Genomic DNA, 21,514 nt, shown 5'->3' with positions numbered 1-21,514 from the left:
CTCTTCTGGATCAGGTTTCCTTTCTGCCCCCCTCCTCCTCCTCCTCCTCCGATCCCAACTCCAACTCCTTCTGCTGCTTTTCTCTCTGTTTTCTACTGTTTTTTTCTTCTTCTTCCTTTTCTTCCTCTCTCTTTGAAGGAGGGGTCCATTCTCGTCTTCCCCCTAAACGTGCAGCGGTGGCGGTGTAATGAGGGTGCGTCCCCAGTCCGTCCAGCCCCCCCCCCCCCCGGCACCTCCCAGTTCTCCAGGCTCCCATATAAAAGCCCCGGCAGAACGTGAGTGTGGCAGTAGGGAGTTTTCGGCTGGGGTCAGGAGGACAGAGAGCAGAGAGCGGACCCGAAACACAAGAGAACCCCCCAGCTTCTACCTGTTCCTCACTCGCCTCAGAGAGTCTACATGTCTGGTGGCATCTAGTCATGTTCAGCTTTGTGGATTTGCGGCTGGCGCTGCTGCTCGGCGCGGCGGTGCTGGTGGTCCGGGCGCAGGGCGAGGACGACCGTAAGTCTGGAGCTTTGTCTTCTTCTGCAAACTGGGCTTTTTTGGAAAAGTGGATTTTCTCTCTTGGCGAGCGAAACGGCCGGCGAGGTCTTAGACGGGGACGAGAAGAGGGGGATGGGGGGGGGGGCGGGTAGAGTATGAGTGGAGAACTTTGATGCGTGCTCCACCTTTTGTTAGAACAGATGTGATGGAGGAACTCCTGCAGCAGGATAACAGTTACAGGGCGTAATGCACCCTCGCTCGCTCGCTCTCTCTCTCTGGTGTTTGTCTCTGTCTCTCTGCCCCCCCCCCCCCACCCCCCACCCCCTCCACCCCCATGCATGATGCAGAGCGAGTCGCTGCAGGTTTACAGGCTGTTCCTCCAGGCGAGGCTTTCTCCAATAGCAAAAAAATGCATGCCCCCCCCCCCCTCCGGCCCCCCACTCCTCCCACCCTGACAAAAAAGAACTTATATTTCCAGGAAAGCATCTGCTTTTCCTTCAGACTGGGCAAAGCCAGAATGTCTCTTGTGATCCCCGGCCCCCGAGAGCTGAAGAGCTGGTCACCTCGACGGTGTGGAGGGGACCAGAAAATGCTTCTTTTTTTCTTCTTCTTTGGAACAACCCCCCCCCCCCCTTTCAGAGATGTAGTGAGGGCTAGTAGAGATTCCCTCGGGCCTCGTCTATGTGGCAGAGTAAGTCAGGTGAGAGAATGGGAGAGTCACATAGAGAGAGAGAGAGAGTTGGGCCACCGGAAACATTTGACCTTCATACGAGAGTTTACAAAAGCTCTGATGTCATCCAAAAGACAGTTGGGGGTCAGTGAAGTGCAGGTGTGTGTGTGTGTGTGTGTGTGTGTGTGTGTGTGGTGTGTGTGTGTGGTGGGTGTGTGTGGGGGGGGGGTGCACCGAGGCCTCTGTCGAGACACAAACCTTCCCCCTTCAAGACAAAGAAGTCAGCTCTGGAAACCCAAAGTCTCGGAGCTGAACTTCTACTTTCCAGATGTTTTTGTTCTGGAAGGGACCGGGCGCCGTGTGACCCGGTGAGCGGTCTCACAGCGCCACCCAGAGGCTCCGCTCCGCACAGGCGGACACATCTGGCCGCCACGTCCTCTCCACCCCTCCTCCTCCTCCTCCTCCTCCTCCTCCTCTTCTTCTTTCCACTCTTTTTTTCCTCCTTGGTTTCCTCTAATTACAAACACATGCGGGCCGAGTTTCCACCAGCTGCTGCCAAAGTGTGCAGCAGCGTCTGCAGCGTGGCTCTCCCCCTGGCAGCTCGGCCCGTTGGCTCCCTGTCGGGGCCCCCGGAGTCCCAACAGGGGGCCAACGGGCCCCCCCATCGGGGTCAGGCGAAAAGGTGGATCGACCTCTGCTGTGATTGTTGTTGACGGGAAAGCGAAGGACTTCCTGTCATCGGAGCGTCTGCTGAAGGACACGACGTCGTCACTCGGGGACACGTTGGCCTCGTTCTGCCGAGGCCGCTTCGCCGCCGCTCTATTGGTCGCCTCGTTCGGCCCTCTCTCTCTACCCGGTCCTGTCAGAACCGTTCAGAACGCGCGGTTCTCCCGCTGGATGTTTTCTCTCCATGTAACTGTCTAAAAACTTGTAATGAATGTTTAGAGTTCTACACTGAACAACAATACGGCCTCGAGTAAAGCACGACTTCTATATACACACTAAGTATCCATTCTTCATATTTAAGGATATTTAAGGATGGGTATGCGTATTTTTATAAATTAATGAAATGTGTTAAAACACCACTATAAGTTAGTGGAAAAGAACATTGTGCTATTTTAATATATATTTCTCTTATGCAACAACAAATTATTCAAATCAGCAATTTTTTAAACTTTCAAATGCGCCTGATTGTGTCCAGCTGTGTCACCCGGCTCGCTCTCTGTCGCCCCCTTCAGGCACCGGCGGGAGCTGCACCCTGGACGGACAAGTGTTTGCGGACCGGGACGTGTGGAAGCCCGAGCCGTGCCAGATCTGTGTGTGCGACAGCGGCACGGTGATGTGCGACGAGGTCATCTGCGAGGACACAACGGACTGCCCCAACCCCATCATCCCCCACGACGAGTGCTGCCCCATCTGCCCCGACGACGGTACTGCCCCCCCCCCCCCCTTGTTCCCCTTTTTTACTCACTATAAAGGCTAATCCAAAATAATGAGACACTTCTGAACTCCAAACATATGCACACACACACACACACACACGCACACACACACAACCTTGTACCTCGGTCTTTGTGAGGACACTCGTGGATGCTAAGCTAAAGCTAATTCCAACCTGAACCCTCAACAGGCCTTCCCATCCCAGAGTGAGGACTGTCCTCTGAAGGACTACAACTCAAATTGGTCCTCACAAAGATCACGGTCCTCACACAGATAGCTGTACAAACACACACACACACCCACACACACTCATTCCCAGTCTCTGGCTATAACAACATCTGCCTCTTCTACTTTTGCTTGTGTTTTGTTTCATAATCCGTCTCTCTCTCTCTCTCTCTCTCTCTCTCTGCAGGCTTCATGGAGCCTCAGGTCGAGGTAAATATTGATTATTGCATTGATCAACCATTTAACGATCACTCTAAATTTAAAATAATATATTACAAAATATATCATCACACAAAAACTATATTTCAGTGAAAAATAAATACTTTATACTAAATACAGTTTAATTTACATATTTAAAACATACACATATATATATATGTATATATATATATGTATATATATGATATATTTATATATGTATATATATATGGTTGTAGTTGTAATTCTTCAATCTTTAGACAGTTAATTGGCCGATAGCAGAGACAGTTAGTTGATCATTACCTGTGTTACATCACTGATCAGATACATATATAATCATGTGCATCATATTCAGATACACCAGTTACATAATTCAGTTTGATCACACTTTTTAAAAATTGTTTTCTTTCCTCGAAGGGACCCAAGGGAGACCGTGGACCCAAGGGAGAGAGGGTAGGTTCACTCGCTGGTCAATCCTTGTGATTTGTGGTTTCACGGCGTGGTGCGTTCACTGCCTGACACGCCCGTGGGTTTATGTACGACTCCGTTTTCATTTCAAGTCCCATGTAGAAACAGGATGAGGAATTCAAAACAGGAATGTGTTCAGGAGGTCTGGTGTGGACATGAAGCTGTGCTATTACATTTAAAAAGATTGCCTGGAAGGGAATAATAAATTAGGAATAATTTAAAAGCAATAGGACAGTAAATAGCTGATATACATCCTTAACCCTTTGTTGGGCGCTCAGTGAAAATCTAAACATCAACACTGCATTGCTATTGGAGGACATAACAATAATGTTTGACTGTTGTGACATTACAAAAGAAATATGTTTTTTAAAGTATAAAATCAACATTAAAGCAATTACCATATTTGGTTCCTCGCCCGATTAAAGGGGTACAACCGCTTTGACTTCTCACGCCTGAATGATGTCAACGTGTCTGGTCTCCATGACGATGGATGAGGGGAATGAGATTGTAAGGGTTCCTCATTGGGGAAAAGATCAGTGACATAAATATTACAGACATGTAATATCCACACAAAAAAATATTCTGAGAACAAATAATAATAAAGCTGCGTTTGGGACTCGTCTACATTGACAACACATTTTAATTGAATTCTTTAATTCCTGTTGTTTAGTTTCTTTTAGATTTGATTGCATTTTTATTTATATGGTCAACATCTTTGGTTTGCTTCAGGTTAGCTCACCTACAGCAAATACCCATTTGTTATTATAATATTATACATATTATATCATGTGATTGGGGGTTGAACTGTTGATGTTTACCCTCTATTCTGAATCCAGAGCCTGACCCCTTCTCTCGTTCTCTCTTTCTCTCTTCCCCCGCTCTGCAGGGTATGTCCGGTCCTGCTGGTAACGATGGTAACCCCGGCCAGCCCGGTTATCCCGGACCTCCCGGCCCCCCTGGACCCCCCGGCCTCGGTGGAGTAAGTTGTAGATTTTAGTTTTATTGTTTGTGTTTTTACTCCTTCAGGGTCCAAACGGACCCGTTCTAAAGCGACTAACGGCCGAGAGCAACCGTCACAAGACTCGTGCATGTAGCTCGTATCGTATCAACTAGCTGATGTCGTTAGCCGCCACTTCCTCTGTGCTGCTTCATCAGAAACAAGTTAGTCCCAGTTGGGCTCTCCTCATCCGCCCAGCCCTCAGACCCCCGACCCATAACCTCTACTGGTTCCTTTAGTGGGTCGGATCGCATGCCTCCACCGCCTCAGTGCCTCTGTGATAACAGGGTTCCCAAATGGACCAGTCTAAACCAACATGGTGGCTGTGCACTCGGCCTCTGGGAGGGCGGGACAAGCGGGACTGAACTCAGGCTTCTCATTGACGCTTCGGTTTGGGCTTCAACATGTCGCCTCCCACTTGAAGTCTGCTTTTCAGTCTAGGGTCACAAGGTCAGAAGTTAATTCGGGTAGATTCTCAAGAAAAGGGAAGTGGAGACGTCCCGGATTCATGTTTGATCTATTAGTTGATTAGTTTATTGTAGAGTGAACACATTTAACCTTCTATACTAATTATGTACAGGTTTATCAAGACTTCTTTTATTACATCTGAGCATGCAAAGCCAACATACCCAGAGCCTTACAATCAAATTGATGTATTATACTAAACGAACATGCCCACTGACTCTCATTATCCTTTAGTAGAAACACACATTTACATGTCCATCGACTTCCATTTCATTTTAGAATATGAGCTCACATTCCCAGGCTATTTTGGATACCAATGTAGAATGTGTTAGTGCCTCACATGCTAATTCGCGAGGCTAAGTGATCTAATGTTTATGTGGAATATATTATTGACCAACAAGCTGCTTTGCAATCTAACTTTGCATTCACTTTACCATTGACTTCTATCCTAAATTAGCATTTCTCTCTATGATGTTTCACTGACTCACAAGCTAATTCACCAAGCTAAATTAATCTGACATACCATCACAGTCTAATTGAGCATTATTGTGTATAATTTAGCACTTATTTACCACAAATAGTTTTTTAAGTATCAAATTAAGCATGCTATGATTCAGTTTGCTATTGACTGCTACCCAACTTTAGAATACCAACTGACACAATATATCAGCAACAACCGTCAATTCTAAATAACCAAGCTAAGCTAACACCGACAGTAGCCTTGATTAGCCTCATACTGGACTTGTGAAGCAGCCTCTGTGGTCAGATAGAAGAAGCAGCATCCAAACAGACTCCATTGAGGTTAAAGGTCGGGGGATGGGAAAGGGACCAACATGACGGGACATGATATCGCAAAGTAGGAATCAGGCGACTGAGTTGGACTTTTATACCTGTGGGCGGAGCAAACTGCTCCCTGATTGTGTGGATGTTCATTTCCAGGAATATTTATAGCTCTGTTTTTTGTTTTTTTCCAGAACTTCTCCCCTCAGATGTCTGGTGGCTACCACGATAAGTCTGGATCTTCCATGCCAGTTCCTGGCCCAATGGTAAAACAAACAAACACACGCACACACACACAATCATTTCAGCTTCAAGCATGGAAATGCAGTATCTGACGTAGCCTCCGTTTGATTGACAGGGCCCAATGGGACCCCGCGGAGCCCCCGGGTCTCCCGGATCAAGCGTAAGTACGCCGCTTCCTTCTTCCACGCAACATGTTTTACACTCGAAGCTGGGAGGTTGGAGGAGGAGATGGGACGCACCTCCATCACACACCATGACGTCACCTAAGCCATCCCTACCCTCTCCTTGGTTCCCCGTAGGCACTAAGCTCTTATCGCACTGGAGTTGAAAACTACAATAACTCAAAACGTAGTGGTTCAATATGTTCTAATCTGGACAGGAATAGCCTCCAGGTGAAACACTTTTGACAGCACCTTGCTGTCACTAACAATGTGTCTCCACCGGGAAGGATCATTCAAACCGTGAAGCTAGTCGTTAGCTTGAGGCTTTGGAGATCCATCCCGGGACATCTGTGCCAGGAGGAACCTGCCCTACAAGCAGAGCGTTCCGCTATTCCCTTCACAACTGCATTTAGAAAAATGATGCTACTGTGAGAGCAGCCATGACACAAGAGCCCCCTCCCCCACTGAGACACACCCATCTGCATATCTTGACAATAACTTACGCCTCATAGAGATTGTTGTCATTTGACTGGTGCTACGTGGGCGGTGCAAGTCCGGCGGTGACGGTGCTTGATGGTGTTTGATCTGTGTCTGCAGGGACCTCAGGGATTCACCGGCCCACCTGGTGAGCCTGGAGAGGCTGGAGCTGCTGTGAGTATGAGGAACATATTGAAACAGGTGCACCTCGGTAGCCGGCGGTCATTCTCACCTCGCGGTGTGTCTTTCTCTTCAGGGTTCCTTGGGTCCCCGTGGCGCCGCCGGCCCCTCTGGAAAGAACGGAGAAGATGTAAGTCCACTGGATCTGCTCATCTGCACCATCTCCGAGCTCCACGCTTCAACTTGAACAAGCTCGACTTACTCAATGTGTCCGCTTTGCTCTTTCTTTCAGGGCGAGTCTGGCAAACCTGGTCGTGGTGGTGAGCGTGGACCTTCCGGCCCACAGGTAAGTCGCAGTGGCGGTGTGATTCCTATTCCTGGTGACAAAAGAAAACAAGGCCGTGAGAGACGGATACATTCAAATCCGTTTTCTTTCCCTCAGGGAGCTCGTGGTTTCCCAGGAACCCCCGGTCTGCCCGGCATCAAGGGACACAGAGTGAGTCAGAGCTCTTCACCACATGGTCAACACATGATGGCGTCTGCTAGAACTGTGGGCCGAATCTGTTGCTTTGTCTCTCCATCTCTGTAGGGATTCAGTGGACTGGATGGTGCCAAGGGAGACAATGGCCCCTCCGGCCCCAAGGTGACTGCCCCTCTTTGCTGCCTCGCTCCTCACTGGAGAACAATCCAGATTGTTCAGCACAAACGGCGGCGGTAGTGGTAGAAGTCGTAGTTGTGAAGGAGTTGCAACAGCAATGGGAAAAGTAGTGGGAAGTAATCGCTGTAGTGGCCCGTTAATGTTGTCCTGTGATATTCAGAAGATCATAGAAATGGAAACTACAGAAGCTAACACATCCAAACTTTAGCATATACTATTGGCTCGCCCTATTTGTCCTATAATGCAACCAGTTCAACTTTTCTTTAGACCTGCCAACTCCACGTACCCAGTAAGTTTGTAGTCACAGTGGTGTTAGCGGCGGCGACTGTGGGTCAGAGGTTAGCAGGCCCGTCTTTCAATCAGGGGGTTGGAGGTTCAATCCCCGCCCTAGTCGATGTGTCCTTGAGCAAGACACTTAACCCTGAATTGCTCCCTGTAGCTGCTCTACGGTGTCTGAATGTAACAGGATTGTAAGTCGCTAAATGACATGACATGTAATGTTAGAACTAGCGGCAGCAGCCATGTTGGCTAGTTACTGGCTAGCAGTAGCCATATAGTCGCGTTGATATTGACAAAGCATGCTTCAGTTCATCCCTCATCCTGCCTGTGTGTCCATGCATGTTCAGGGAGAGTCTGGTGCCTCCGGTGAGAATGGAACCCCAGGCGTCATGGTGAGTAAAACAAGCACACCCTGCTCTCGGCCTTGTGTCGTTGCATCTTGCGTCCCGGATGTCTGACTGACTCGTCTCGGTTTCAGGGACCACGCGGTCTGCCCGGCGAGAGAGGTCGCAACGGAGCTTCTGGAACTGCTGTGAGTCCGAACACCACCACACCCACCCACACTCACTTTACTCCACCACGAACACGTCAGCCAATCAATCCTGTGTGTCTGTGTGCTGCAGGGAGCTCGTGGTAACGATGGTTCCGCTGGTTCCGCCGGACCTCCCGTGAGTATTTCATGTTATAGAACCACCATATCTGTCTTTCGGTAGACATTTTTGAATTTACTACTTCCTAGTTGTTTAAAACCCCAGGGAGATTCTCCGATTGGCTGTGACTGAACCTGTTTGTCTGGTTCCTCCCAGGGTCCCTCTGGCCCCGCTGGACCTTCCGGATTCCCCGGTGGCCCAGGATCAAAGGTACGACGACCGCCATGGTCCACAGCAATGATCTGAAACAGTCTCCATTTAAAAAATAGTCTACATCTTCAACGTTCTCCTTAATCTTTCACAGCTTCACCATCCAAAAAACCAGCAGACGTTTCTTATTTCCTCGACTTTGTCTCTTAACATGCGTGACCTTTGATGTGACCTTTGAACAGTGGTACACAGGGTGGGGGTCATACAAGAGCGAATTGTGTTCCACGTCCCTGTTTCATACTCCATACTCAGTCCAAGCATCTTAAGGTTTTGTAGTTGCGTGTGAAAAGTGATGTAATAATGATAACTGATGGCTTAGTATTAGTCATGAATATTCCACACGGAAACTTTGTGTTTGTTAGCTTATATTTCTTGTATGAACTTTAAAAGTAGTAGTATTATTATATTATTATTATATATATATATTACAATATTGTATATTGTAATACAGTAGTGTTACAGTATACAATATGGAGTTACTGTGTACAGAGATTGGCTCCAGGAGCCTTATGGAATCAGTCAATCAATTAATCAACTTCAATACATATAATATATATAATAAATAATACTTCAATACATATAATTATTCAATACAGTACTTTTGCATTGAAAAGTGTTTTTCAAATGATTGAGCAGAAGAAAAATGGAGACTAATACGCATTTATAGGCCTTTATATAATAAGTGAAGTACAAATAAATACAGTATCGTAAAACACAACTAAAACATTGTTTAAAGTATTATTAGTACGACTCTGAACACAACATTCAGCCTCCCCATCATAAGGAACTTCTCATCCCTCTACGAGTCGAGCACCGCCATGTCATCACAGCCTCAGTGTTGCTCTGGACTCTGATTGGCCGGTCTGCTCTTTGTTCCCTCCCCCCAGGGTGAAGCTGGACCTCAGGGTTCACGTGGATCCGAAGGACCCGCTGGATCCCGTGGTGAGTCCGGTAACCCCGGACCCGCCGGCCCCGCAGGAGCCACAGTAAGTACCAACAGGAACCCCTTCACGGCGGACCGCTCGGGGCCCCGATAAGATCGCCTGATCGATGACATCATGGTGAGCACATTCCGGTCCTTAAACACACCGTCCCTTCTCCTCTCTCCTCTCAGGGAAACTCTGGGTCTGATGGAGCAGCCGGAGTCAAGGGAACCCCCGTGAGTAGCTCCGCCCCCACGCCGGCCTCCTGGCCACCGAGAGGCTCTCCGGTTTCCTCGTGGCAGCTTCGGCCCGTGGCGTGACCTTGCTGCCGCTGTGTTATTCCGCCCCCTGCAGGGCTCTGCCGGAGTTGCTGGCGCTCCCGGTTTCCCCGGACCACGCGGACCCCCAGGACCTCAGGGAGCCGGCGGTGCATCCGGAGCCAAGGGAAACACTGTGAGTACAGAGAGAGGCCCCGCGCCGGGCCCTCAGCCAGGTGGAGGGGTCAAGCTGGAGCACAGTAGACACGGCTGGCTTCAGGGGTTGCTTTGTTGTTGTTGTATTATTATTATTATTATTTATTAATAAATAAAAGTATCTATTTTTTGTTGACAACAAAGTTATTGATTGTTTTTTGTTGTTTGTTTGATTTTGACGACTGGTGTTGAATTGTTGGTGGTGTTGTTTGTTTATGTTTGTTATAGTTTGTTATTGTTTGTTAATTTGCTCGTTTCGCCCTCAGGGTGATCTCGGAGCCCCAGGAGCCAAGGGAGAGGCCGGTGCCAAGGGAGAGGCTGTAAGTTGAAGTTATAGCTCCGTACTACACACCTGTGTATAAGTACACACCTGTATATAAGTACACACCTGTGTATGAATACACACCTGTGTATAAGTACACGGCTGTGTATAAATACACACTTGTGTATAAATACACACCTGTGTATAAGTACACACCTGTGTATAAGTACACGGCTGTGTATAAGTACACACCTGTGTATAAGTACACGGCTGTGTATAAATACACACTTGTGTATAAATACACACCTGTGTATAAGTACACACCTGTGTATAAGTACACGGCTGTGTATAAATACACACTTGTGTATAAATACACACCTGTGTATAAGTACACACCTGTGTATAAGTACACGGCTGTGTATAAGTACACACCTGTGTATAAGTACACGCCTCTTACCCCCTGGCCGTGTACTCCAGGGCGTCGCCGGAGTTCTCGGAGCCCCAGGATCATCTGGTGAGGAAGGCAAGCGAGGATCCAGAGGAGAGCCCGGTGTGGCAGGAGGCCGAGGAGCTCCCGGAGAGAGGGTGAGCGCCTCCCTGTTCCCTGAGATATACTTATGAATATGAGTTCATATGAAGTGTAACTGGTGATAACTTATGAATATGAGTTCATATGAAGTGTAACTGGTGATAACTTATGAATATGAGTTCATATGATGTGTAACTGGTGATAACTTATGAATATGAGTTCATATGAAGTGTAACTGGTGATAACTTATGAATATGAGTTCATATGAAGTGTAACTGGTGATAACTTATGAATATGAGTTCATATGAAGTGTAACTGGTGATAACTTATGAATATGAGTTCATATGAAGTGTAACTGGTGATAACTTATGAATATGAGTTCATATGAAGTGTAACTGGTGATAACTTATGAATATGAGTTCATATGAAGTGTAACTGGTGATAACTTATGAATATGAGTTCATATGAAGTATAACTGGTGATAACTTATGAATATGAGTTCATATGAAGTGTAACTGGTGATAACTTATGAATATGAGTTCATATGAAGTGTAACTGGTGATAACTTATGAATATGAGTTCATATGAAGTGTAACTGGTGATAACTTATGAATACAATAACAAGAGGGAGGTCCTCATATGATCGAGCCATACAACACAAGGAACCAGCGTAGGCCACGCCCTTCAGCATCACTGGAGCCTCTCAACAGCCTCTGGCGCCCCCTGCTGGCCACACACATGAACTGTAATGCAGGAACAGCATCGTGTCCAGATATTTGGAAACATTATTACCATCATAACATTTGACATGTATTGCGCATAGAAGGCGACCGCAGCTGCCACCAGTGGGCGCCAAGCTCATGATCTGGCCCACAATGCATCACACCTCACAGTGAAGAGAAACTGACATCTTGATCATCGTTGAACTAACATATTGTCGACATGGGACGGCCGTGTTGAGTAGTGCGTGGCCCTTCCTGTCTAACATGTGGTCCCTCTGCAGGGGGGCCCCGGAGGTCGTGGATTCCCTGGATCTGATGGCCCCGCTGGAGCCAAAGTGAGTCACAAACCTCAGTTCCTCTTACAGTCATAGCGACGCTTCAGATGAGAGGCGATTGAACTAACCTTTGCCCTCCGACCTCCGTCCGGTCGCAGGGAGCCAACGGAGAGCGCGGTGCCCCTGGTGCTCTTGGACCTAAAGGTTCAACCGGCGAGTCTGGCCGCACTGGTGAGGCTGGTTTGCCCGGAGCTAAGGTGAGATTCCCTACGATCTGCCCGTCGCATCATTATATCCGCAGCACAGGCGGTCCTCTGACCTCTGACCTTTGTTCCTAGGGTATGACCGGTAGCCCCGGCAGCCCTGGACCTGATGGCAAGCTCGGACCCGCTGTAAGTTCCCGCTCAGGACAAAACATCTTTATCCCATCACAACATAGACGTGTTGCGTTTTAACGAGATGCATCCTTCATTCGTCGTCCTCGACAGGGAGCCACTGGACAAGATGGCCGCCCCGGACCCCCTGGTGTTGTTGGAGCTAGAGGCCAGCCTGGAGTCATGGGATTCCCCGGACCCAAGGGAGCTGCTGTGAGTAACGGCTCTCGACTGACGACTCCAAAGCCTCGTGGGCCGTCTGTGACTCTGTGAGTCGGCAGACTGCCGGGGTCCGGCCTCCTTCCTCATCGTGCTCTTCTTCTCCTGTCCGTAGGGTGAGGGTGGAAAGTCTGGCGAGAGAGGAGTCATGGGACCCACTGGCCCACTTGTGAGTGGTCTACACTTTGCTCCCCTTTGAATCCACTGGACTCGACTGTGTTCTGAAGCTGTGTCTCTAAAAGCCTACCCTCTCTGTATGCAGGGCGCCCCTGGAAAGGACGGTGACGTTGGCGCTCAAGGCTCCTCTGGACCTGCCGTACGTAACACACATAGCTGCAGTACGGCGGTACCCACGGCGTCACTCCTGGACATATTCTGTGAGCTCTGACAGGCCTTCTCCTGCTCTACCTCAGGGTCCTTCTGGTGAGAGAGGAGAACAAGGACCTGGCGGACCTCCTGGATTCCAGGGTCTCCCAGGACCCCAGGGTTCCCATGGTGAGAGCGGCAAGCCCGGAGAGCAGGTACTGATGAGATGATTTTAATACCTTCATCAACGGGAAGCATCGGACTGTGAGTTCACAGATTAAATGCCGCTCTCTCTTTCTAGGGTGTGCCTGGTGAGGCTGGAGTATCTGGACCTGCTGGGAATAGAGTAAGTCCCTTGTTGTCATGTTACCAGTTCATCTGCTGCTCACAGCATCCATCAATGATTCATAAGTAAATTGTTACCAACCAAACTACAGACAAAGCTGCGTGTTCTTGCTCTAATTTGAATCAGCATTGATGATGATGCTAATGTGCTAACTGTAGCTAGTAACAGCCTTATGCTGGCGGGGTAGGACTAATCATTGATGACTGAAGACTTCTTTGACCGCTCTTGGAGTTCCTCATTCTCTAACTCATTGCCGTCCCTTCCCCCTCAGGGTGACAGAGGATTCCCCGGTGAGCGCGGTTCATCTGGTGCCGTTGGACCTGCTGGAGTCCGTGGATCCATCGGATCTGCTGGAAATGAAGGCGCTAAGGTAAAGCTTGGGAGAAAACAACTAGGATTGCCTGTGGAGTTCTCATTGACTTGTTGAGTAACCCTCCTGTTATGTCCTCTACCCATCCCTCCCCCTCCTCCTCCTCCTCCTCATCCCCAGGGAGATTCTGGAGCACCCGGTTCTTCCGGAGCCCAGGGTCCTCCTGGACTGCAGGGAATGCCCGGTGAGCGTGGAGCTGCCGGCCTTCCAGGACTGAGGGGAGGCAGAGTGAGTCGCCACAACACTACACAGGACTAGTCCCTACTGGAGGACCCTTATATGGGGCAACACCATCCACAGGAGCTTCCCAGTGTATGCATTCCTCACTCCTCCTCTCCATCCAATAACCAAGGGTGACCAAGGAGGCAAGGGTGGTGGTGGAGCTCCTGGTAAGGATGGCCCCCGTGGTTTGACTGGACCAATTGGACTTCCCGGATCCGCTGGTTCCACCGGAGACAAGGGAGAGTCTGGCCCCGGCGGAACTGTCGGCGCTGCCGGAGCTCGCGGAGGCCCTGTAAGTACCTGCCCATGTATTCTTCTCAAGAGCAGCAGAGGAAGCTGCTTGAATCTTGAGGTCACTGACTGGCTCTTCTTCTTCCTCAGGGTGAGCGTGGAGAGTCTGGCCCACCTGGACCTGCTGGATTCGCTGGACCTCCCGTAAGTCACTTCTTCACCAATGTTCTGGCTCGTCCGACTGACTGTTTTTCTTTAGCTTGAAGCTTCAACACGAACTGTACTGAGCCTCTCTCCCCATCCACCATCACTCCACCACAGGGTGCTGATGGACAGCCTGGTGCCAAGGGAGAGTCTGGAGATAACGGTGCTAAGGGAGATGCTGGTCAAGCCGGCGTTGGTGGACCCACTGGTGCCCCTGGACCTCAGGTTTGTAAATATTCACACCTCCTTCAACATAAAAAGCTGAGGCTACCTTGCCTGGTACTGGTTCTCCCATGTTGAATGACCACTCCTTGTGTCCGTTCAGGGTCCCAATGGAAACACTGGCCCCAAGGGAGTCCGCGGAGCCGCTGGACCTGCTGTGAGTCACCACTCACGTATACATTTACATTTATGCTGACGTCACCTTCAGGAGCATCATGAGCAGTAGCGTAATGGTCAGAGGCGACAGTTCCCATGGCCATAGCAGAGAGAGTTCTGGAGTCAATCCACTGTCCAGACATGTGACCTTACAGATGTAATACTTGTATTGCATGGAGCCCATTGTTTATCATTCATCCCTATTTTTTATTGATTGCTCGATCGTGACACAGCCATTTTTCCAGCCCAGTCAGCTAATTGCCCTCTTTCTGTCTCCAGGGTGCTACTGGCTTCCCTGGAGCTGCTGGCAGAGTCGGACCTCCCGGCCCCTCTGTGAGTCTTCCTCTCATCAGTCCTTCTGGTTCCTGTGGCAGGGCCCAACGTCTTCAATGGTTTTCAGCAATGTTGAATTCTTCCCTATAGGGCAACTCTGGACCTCCCGGACCCTCTGGACCAGCTGGCAAAGAGGGACTCAAGGGAAACCGTGGTGAGACCGGATCTTCTGGTCGCTCTGGTGAGATGGGTGTTGCTGGAGTCCCAGGACCTGCTGGAGAGAAGGGTGGTGCCGGTAACGAGGGACCTTCCGTAAGTTGTTGTTATCAAAAGAAACTGGAGCCCCTTTCATCCCAATCCATCACACAACTAAAGGATTGCTTGTGACTGTGATTTGATTCAAACTAAATGATCCTCTTTATGTCATAGCGTTGAATTTATAAGGTTTTAACATTTCCACTGACAACACGTTGGACATTATTTCAGATCCTGATGTATAATCTCAATAACCTCTTTTCCTGTGTCCTTCCCTGTCCACCTGTGCAGGGAGCTCCTGGTATTTCCGGCCCTTCAGGTATTTCTGGACAGCGTGGTATTGTTGGTCTGCCTGGACAGAGAGGAGAGAGAGGTTTCCCTGGCATGTCCGGACCTTCCGTAAGTTCATGTCATTACTCTTCAAACTCTACTTTACACAAACTGCACCCAACCAGAACGGAACCAGAATACCCAATAGTGTTTTGTAAGCTGATATGATGATTAGAATGAAACAACTCTCCAAATCCAGAAATATGAAGTGATCAAAAATGTCATGAAAACGCTTCATTCATCTGGCTCCACTAACAGCACCTTGCTGGCCTGCTGCATTAAGACCCATATGAACGTGAATCTATTAGAAAAGTAACTGTAGTTGTTAGGACTGGGCTGACTGTGCCTGTGTCACCTGCAGGGAGAGGTTGGAAAGTCTGGAGCATCTGGCCCCGGTGGTGAGCGTGGACCTCCCGGACCCAGTGGACCCCCTGGACTGGGTGGAGCCCCTGGTGAGGCTGGACGTGAGGTATGAAGAAACAATTGCAACTTGATATTAACTATTTGTCTGACTTTTGTTTATTGGTGTCGGTGTTTTCTAACCGGTTAGCCTGCTTTGTGTTTTAGGGAAGCCCCGGAAATGAGGGATCTTCTGGTCGCGATGGACCTGCTGGACCCAAGGTGAGTTCAAATGACATCATTGCATCATTAGTAAACAGGCCAACTGGGCACAGGCCCTGGGGCCCGGAGTGTCAGAGGCCCCCCTGGCCTTCAACTACTACAAAGAGACCCAAACTACTACCAAGAGACCCAAACTTCTACCAAGAGACCCAAACTACTGCAAAGAGACCCAAACTACTACAAACAGATGCAAAACAGCTGCAGCATCACCACTAAGACACAACAGGGATACAAAGAGAACCAGGACTTCTACAAAGAGATACACATTAATGCAAATACAATCCCAACTACCAGAGACACAACCCTACAGGGATACCTAACAGCTACACGTGTCTCATGGTCCGCTTGTAAGGAAATATGTGAGATTAAAATAACATTATTTTGTGTTTGCGTTTTAGGGAGGCCGTGGTGAGAGTGGCCCATCTGGAGCCTCCGGTGCCCCTGGACCCTCTGGTGCCCCTGGACCCGTTGGACCCGCTGGAAAGAACGGTGACCGTGGAGAGACTGTGAGTTCAATCAGTGTGCTCTCGTGAACATCTCTTCAGTTTACAGTACATGTTAATGGAAAATAGCCAAATAAGTGAGAGGACCGATTGCGTTTCAACCATCCTTTACATCAATCTGTTTGATGTGTGCTTCAGGGACCTGGTGGCCCTGCTGGCTCTGCTGGCCCTGCTGGACCTCGTGGCCCTGGGGTAAGTAACAACATTAGCACCAATGGTAAAAACAAAAAATAAATTAGATGGAACTGCATTCAAATGAAGGCTAACCGACGCTCTTCATCTGATCAGGGAGCTCCTGGACTTCGTGGAGACAAGGGAGAGAGTGGTGAGGCTGGAGAGAGAGGCATGAAGGGACACAGAGGATTCACCGGCATGCAGGGATCTCCTGGAGCACCTGTACGTCGCTCTACACTCACATCCACTCATATACAACAGAAACAACACACGCACTTTAACTCTAACCACGGTTTTTGTTCTGAACCCACAGGGATCGAACGGAGAACAAGGACCCGCTGGCTCTGCTGGACCCGCTGGACCTAGGGTGAGTTCACACACCACACAGTCTTTGAGTGCTTGGAGCAGTTGCCGGGGTTTTGCATTTAAATATTTAGCTCTGTGTGTGGAGGGACTTTTGTAGTGACTTTCCCTTTGTGCCGTTGACAGGGCCCCTCTGGATCTGCTGGATCCACTGGTAAGGACGGTATGACTGGCCTGCCTGGACCCAGTGGACCTCCTGGACCTCGTGGTCGTTCTGGAGAGATGGGACCTGCTGTAAGTCTAGCTGTCTACCTGTCCATCCACTCCTCTGTCTGAGGGGAAATAGAGGTTGTGGTTTGCTAGGAGCACCACACTCTACGAACACTGAAATAACCAACTTCTTGATCTTCCTCCTCTTGCCCTTCTTTTCTCTCAGGGTCCTCCCGGTCTTACCGGACCTGCTGGAGCACCTGGTGCCCCCGGTGGCGGCTTTGACCTTGGCTTCATTTCCCAGCCTCGTGAGAAGGCCCCGGATCCCTTCCGTATGTTCCGCGCTGATGACGCTAACGTTCTCCGCGACCGCGACCTGGAGGTGGACGGCACCCTGAAGAGCCTGAGCCAGCAGATCGAGCAGATCCGCAGCCCTGACGGAACCCGCAAGAATCCTGCCAGAACCTGCCGCGACCTCAAGATGTGCCACCCTGAATGGAAGAGCGGTGAGTTTTCACCCCAACAGTGGCGGATCAGTCCAAGTGTGGAGGAGGATTGGAGAATCTCAACGAGTATACTCGATCGTTCTGAACGTTTCCTCTCCTGACTCCTTGTTCTCCAGGCCAGTACTGGATCGACCCAGACCAGGGCTGCACTCATGACGCCATCAAGGTCTACTGCAACATGGAGACCGGAGAGACCTGCGTAACAGCAACTCAGCCCGAGGTCGCCAACAAGAACTGGTACACAAGCAAGAACATCAAGGAGAAGAAGCACGTCTGGTTCGGAGAGGCAATGGCTGATGGCTTCCAGGTAAATATGCTGAACCAACCAACCAGAGAACTTCTTCACTACCCATCCCTACCTGCCTTCTCTTAGGTGCTCTTCTATCCCTCCACTTCTTATCCCTCAGTGAGTAATATCTCCCCCTTTCCTACACAGTTCGAGTACGGAAGCGAGGGCTCCAAACCAGAGGATGTCAACATCCAGCTGACCTTCCTGCGTCTTATGTCCACTGAGGCGACCCAGAACATCACCTACCACTGCAAGAACAGCATCGCCTACATGGACGCCACCGTCGGCAACCTCAAGAAGGCCCTGCTCCTCCAGGGCTCCAACGAGATCGAGATCAGAGCTGAGGGCAACAGCCGATTCACCTACAGTGTCCTGGAAGACGGATGCACGGTGAGAACAACTTGACACGTTCACACCATGCCACTGACAGCTGTGTGAGCTTCACATGCTAAACCTTTAATGACCACTAGGTTCAGCAAGCTTGAAATGGTATGCACTAGTTTTAAGTCAGATAGCAAAGACCCTAATTCCAACATGCTACTGTATCTAGTCTTGCTGTTCATGGGATTTGAACAAAGTCCATGCAGAATGTATTTGTATGTCCAGGGTTAACCATGAATGATGACCCTAACTGCCCTTTCTTCTTCCCTCCCTCCAGTCACACACCGGTACATGGGGCAAGACAGTCATCGACTACAAGACATCGAAAACATCTCGCCTGCCCATCATTGACATCGCTCCTATGGACGTTGGTGCTCCAGACCAAGAGTTTGGCCTTGAAGTTGGACCCGTCTGTTTCTTGTAAAAAGATAAATCTGGACTTGAAATTGTTGTTGTATGTGTGTGTGTGTTTTTTATTTTTTTTCTAGCAGTCATCTCTCTCAAAAAAAAAAAAGCCCACCAAAACATTTCTCTAATGCCATTTTTTCTGAAAAATCTGACCCCTTCGCTCCCGATTCTTCCGAATTTCCATTCGGCCATTGTTCCGATGGTCCACTTTGCCTAAAACCTGCACTTCAACAAGATGCCGACGATTCGGCGGAATCTGCATCGTCGCGTTTGGGACCACTACTTTTTTTTGTTCTTCATTTCTGACTTGGTTTTTTTCCGTTTTGTTTTTACCATCACCAACACCAAAGGATCCTGTCGAGAAGACATTTTGTTTCACTGGCAACAAGAAAATAATATATGCTTCTGTAAAGTGTAAAAAAAAAAATTTGACTCCCACTCTTCATGCAGCCATACCAGGCCTCTCTGGAGTTTACAGAAACACACAGATGACTTTTGTATTTTGAGACACCACTGTGGCACGAGGAATGAACGGACAGTCCCCAACAGACACAACCCGATTGCTTTGTACCACGTTTCAGGTGTTGATGAATAAACGGTGAAACTGACAGCCATGTTTGTCTCTGTTGTTCTGCCCCCTACCCTCAACCTACAGACAACACTGACAGTTCCCCACTCCTCGTCCGCTGATTGCTTGGCTGTTGTGATTTGTTTGTTGTTGCTTTCTTGTTTGTTCCTTTCTATTACTCCTTTTTTTTTTTTTTTTTTTGGAAAGAAAGAAAAAAGTCACATTAAAACCACCAGCAGAGAAACATGGGTTCCAACCTCTTTTTTGAAGAAAAAACAAAACAATCCTATGGCTACCTCAGAAATGCAAGGAGTATCAGCTTCACATAGAATACAAGGGGGCCCAGTGTTTGTGAAGGGGAGCCTCGGGGAGGGGGGGGAGTCCACTTTTACCAACGCTTTAGCAGAAGCAGCTCAGACTTCAGGTGCTCTTGTTTCTTTGAGGTGTCCGGCTGTCGGCGGTGCAGTGTGACGGTCAGGGGGGCCTCTTGGTGCTAGAACAAAAGCACCGGTTGTTTCTTCTCTCTTGGGGCCCAGAATGAGACTTCATCTTCTCTCTGAGTTCAAAGTGAAGTGTGGATCCACGTCTCTTCTTTTCTAACTTTTTGGTTCATTGTTTTTAAATCCCCACCTCCACCTCTCCTCCCCCTTTCATTCACACGTCTGTCGTTTCTTGTTTTCATGTGCGACGGGTGAATTTTCACAAAAGATGCCAAATTGGAGATTTGAGTTCATTTGTTCAAACGATGCCCAGAAAGAGAGCCGTCAGGAAGGAGTTTGTGACATAATGCAGACAGAGACACCCATGGGGGACACGCCACAACCATCTGTACCTATTTTGTATATGTATAATAAATTGAGATGTTTTTAATTATTTTGAATGCTGAAATAAAGCACGTGGTCTGACATTTGAGTTATGCCTAATTCTCTCACTCACTGCCCCATTCGGTCTTGAATTAAAGCATTTTAGTCCTTTTTTACCGATTCATGCAAGGATTTGATCTGGGAGATTAATGCCAAAACTCTCAGAAATTCTTGCTCCGTGTCTTGGAAGGTTTGAAGTGAGAGTGTGAGTGTGTGTGGACGAGAAAGAAATGCAACTGAGAGGGTCTTTGCTTTGGTTTCAGGGCTCAATCAGGTCTCAATCAGGTCTTTGGGAGTCCCCGTATGCTTCAAAGCTCAGGAATACGTTGACATGGACATTTTGCCTGAAATCTGAAAAATCTCTTAAATTAAATTGAATAAGAAACAAGGCCTCCTCCAACGTGGTCTGAAGACACACGCCGCGCCAGAAACGATGAGTAACCGCGGCCTACCTCTCAGCTGGCGGGGATGCTGCGCTGTCGCCGGGCGACCCAGAAGAGCCGATGACGTTTCGTGCGGGCCAACGAATCCAATGAGAACATCCATGATCCGGCCAAGACACGCTGATAATCCAGTATGGAAGACAAAGATTTGTCCAACAAGTATTCCAGTGGTTCCGCAGCGAGACCGACCGGTCTGCACGGCTCCGGCAGCCGGACTGCCGGGCGGACCTCGGCCTGTCGGCATCGGCTCGGCTTCACAAAGACACCGATTGTCCACCTTGAGGGAGTCTGCTTCTACGGGATAGGCTGCAGTCCCCGTGGGAAATCTGGATTATTCCTGCATAGAATTCAGGTCTTTATTTGAGGCCTGGGCAGAGGAATGCTGACCTCTCTGGTTTCAGACAGAGGGGGCCCTGTTGCTGAGAGGAAGCCCCTCGGCAGGCCAGAGGGACTCGGTGGACTTCACACTTGGGGTAAACATCAGAGGGATGTGGGCGGGGTGACGCCAGGTATACCATGACTTGAAAAAAGTGACTGAGATTTGTTGAAGCTCTTTACCAATAATGTCTCGTCATTCTTTTTGCCCCAAAAAGATAAAATGATATTCAGACACTGGGGCTGAGGTGGCTTCCTGATCCTTGGGGACGATCCCACGGACAAGCCAGCCTTTGTTCGTAACTCTTACTTTCTGTAGGACCATGAAGGCATAATTTAGAGCTGTCACCGTTATATGATGAACCCTGTGAGCTCAGTCATACACATGAAGGTCACACCGTTCTCCTTCTACATTGCTTCACCTTGTTGATAGTTATCTGATGAGATTGTGTTTTTACATTAGTATCTGTAAAGGACTCAGATGGTGATGACTCATTTTGGGATTGTTGAGGCAGAAGCTTTAAAGCCACCGTCACGTCTCCCTTTAAGGCCACCGTCACGTGCCCCTTTAAGGCCACCGTCACGTGCCCCTTTAAGGCCACCATCATGTCCCTTTAAGGCCACCGTCACGTGTCCCTTTAAGGCCACCGTCATCTG

At 48.9% G+C, this 21,514-nt stretch overlaps 1 protein-coding gene across 1 annotated transcript; it reads left to right on the top strand.

The window, feature by feature from the left end:
• Positions 1-316: 316 nt before the first annotated feature.
• LOC130188200 (collagen alpha-1(I) chain-like) lies at positions 317-20,083 on the top strand. The gene is made up of 49 exons (XM_056406409.1): positions 317-498; positions 2,389-2,580; positions 3,003-3,025; positions 3,431-3,466; positions 4,368-4,460; positions 5,918-5,989; positions 6,082-6,126; positions 6,725-6,778; positions 6,861-6,914; positions 7,017-7,070; positions 7,167-7,220; positions 7,314-7,367; positions 8,009-8,053; positions 8,140-8,193; positions 8,285-8,329; positions 8,468-8,521; positions 9,409-9,507; positions 9,636-9,680; positions 9,799-9,897; positions 10,184-10,237; positions 10,657-10,764; positions 11,712-11,765; positions 11,864-11,962; positions 12,044-12,097; positions 12,194-12,292; positions 12,414-12,467; positions 12,561-12,614; positions 12,712-12,819; positions 12,906-12,950; positions 13,222-13,320; positions 13,441-13,548; positions 13,673-13,834; positions 13,924-13,977; positions 14,095-14,202; positions 14,303-14,356; positions 14,635-14,688; positions 14,779-14,940; positions 15,175-15,282; positions 15,575-15,682; positions 15,781-15,834; positions 16,233-16,340; positions 16,476-16,529; positions 16,626-16,733; positions 16,825-16,878; positions 17,001-17,108; positions 17,251-17,530; positions 17,647-17,837; positions 17,967-18,209; positions 18,478-20,083. Exons 1-49 carry the CDS (start codon positions 417-419, stop codon positions 18,622-18,624), a joined length of 4,347 nt encoding a protein of 1,448 aa, XP_056262384.1. The 5' UTR covers positions 317-416; the 3' UTR covers positions 18,625-20,083.
• Positions 20,084-21,514: the final 1,431 nt, after the last annotated feature.

This window comes from Pseudoliparis swirei, chromosome 23, assembly GCF_029220125.1.
Source record: "Pseudoliparis swirei isolate HS2019 ecotype Mariana Trench chromosome 23, NWPU_hadal_v1, whole genome shotgun sequence".
Taxonomy (NCBI): Eukaryota; Metazoa; Chordata; class Actinopteri; order Perciformes; family Liparidae; genus Pseudoliparis; species Pseudoliparis swirei.
The sequence above is the reverse complement of the archived record's forward strand: the minus strand, read 5'-3'. Positions and strand labels throughout refer to the sequence as shown.

What these genes read in the sequence shown, in the direction of transcription:
- LOC130188200 (XM_056406409.1), top strand. Translation starts at nt 417, where the DNA reads ATGTTCAGCTTTGTGGATTTGCGGCTGGCGCTGCTGCTCGGCGCGGCG. An exon ending in CCGGCATCAAGGGACACAGA is followed by an intron (nt 7,221 to 7,313) that starts GTGAGTCAGAGC and finishes CCATCTCTGTAG; the next exon opens with GGATTCAGTGGACTGGATGG. An exon ending in ACGGAGCTTCTGGAACTGCT is followed by an intron (nt 8,194 to 8,284) that starts GTGAGTCCGAAC and finishes TGTGTGCTGCAG; the next exon opens with GGAGCTCGTGGTAACGATGG.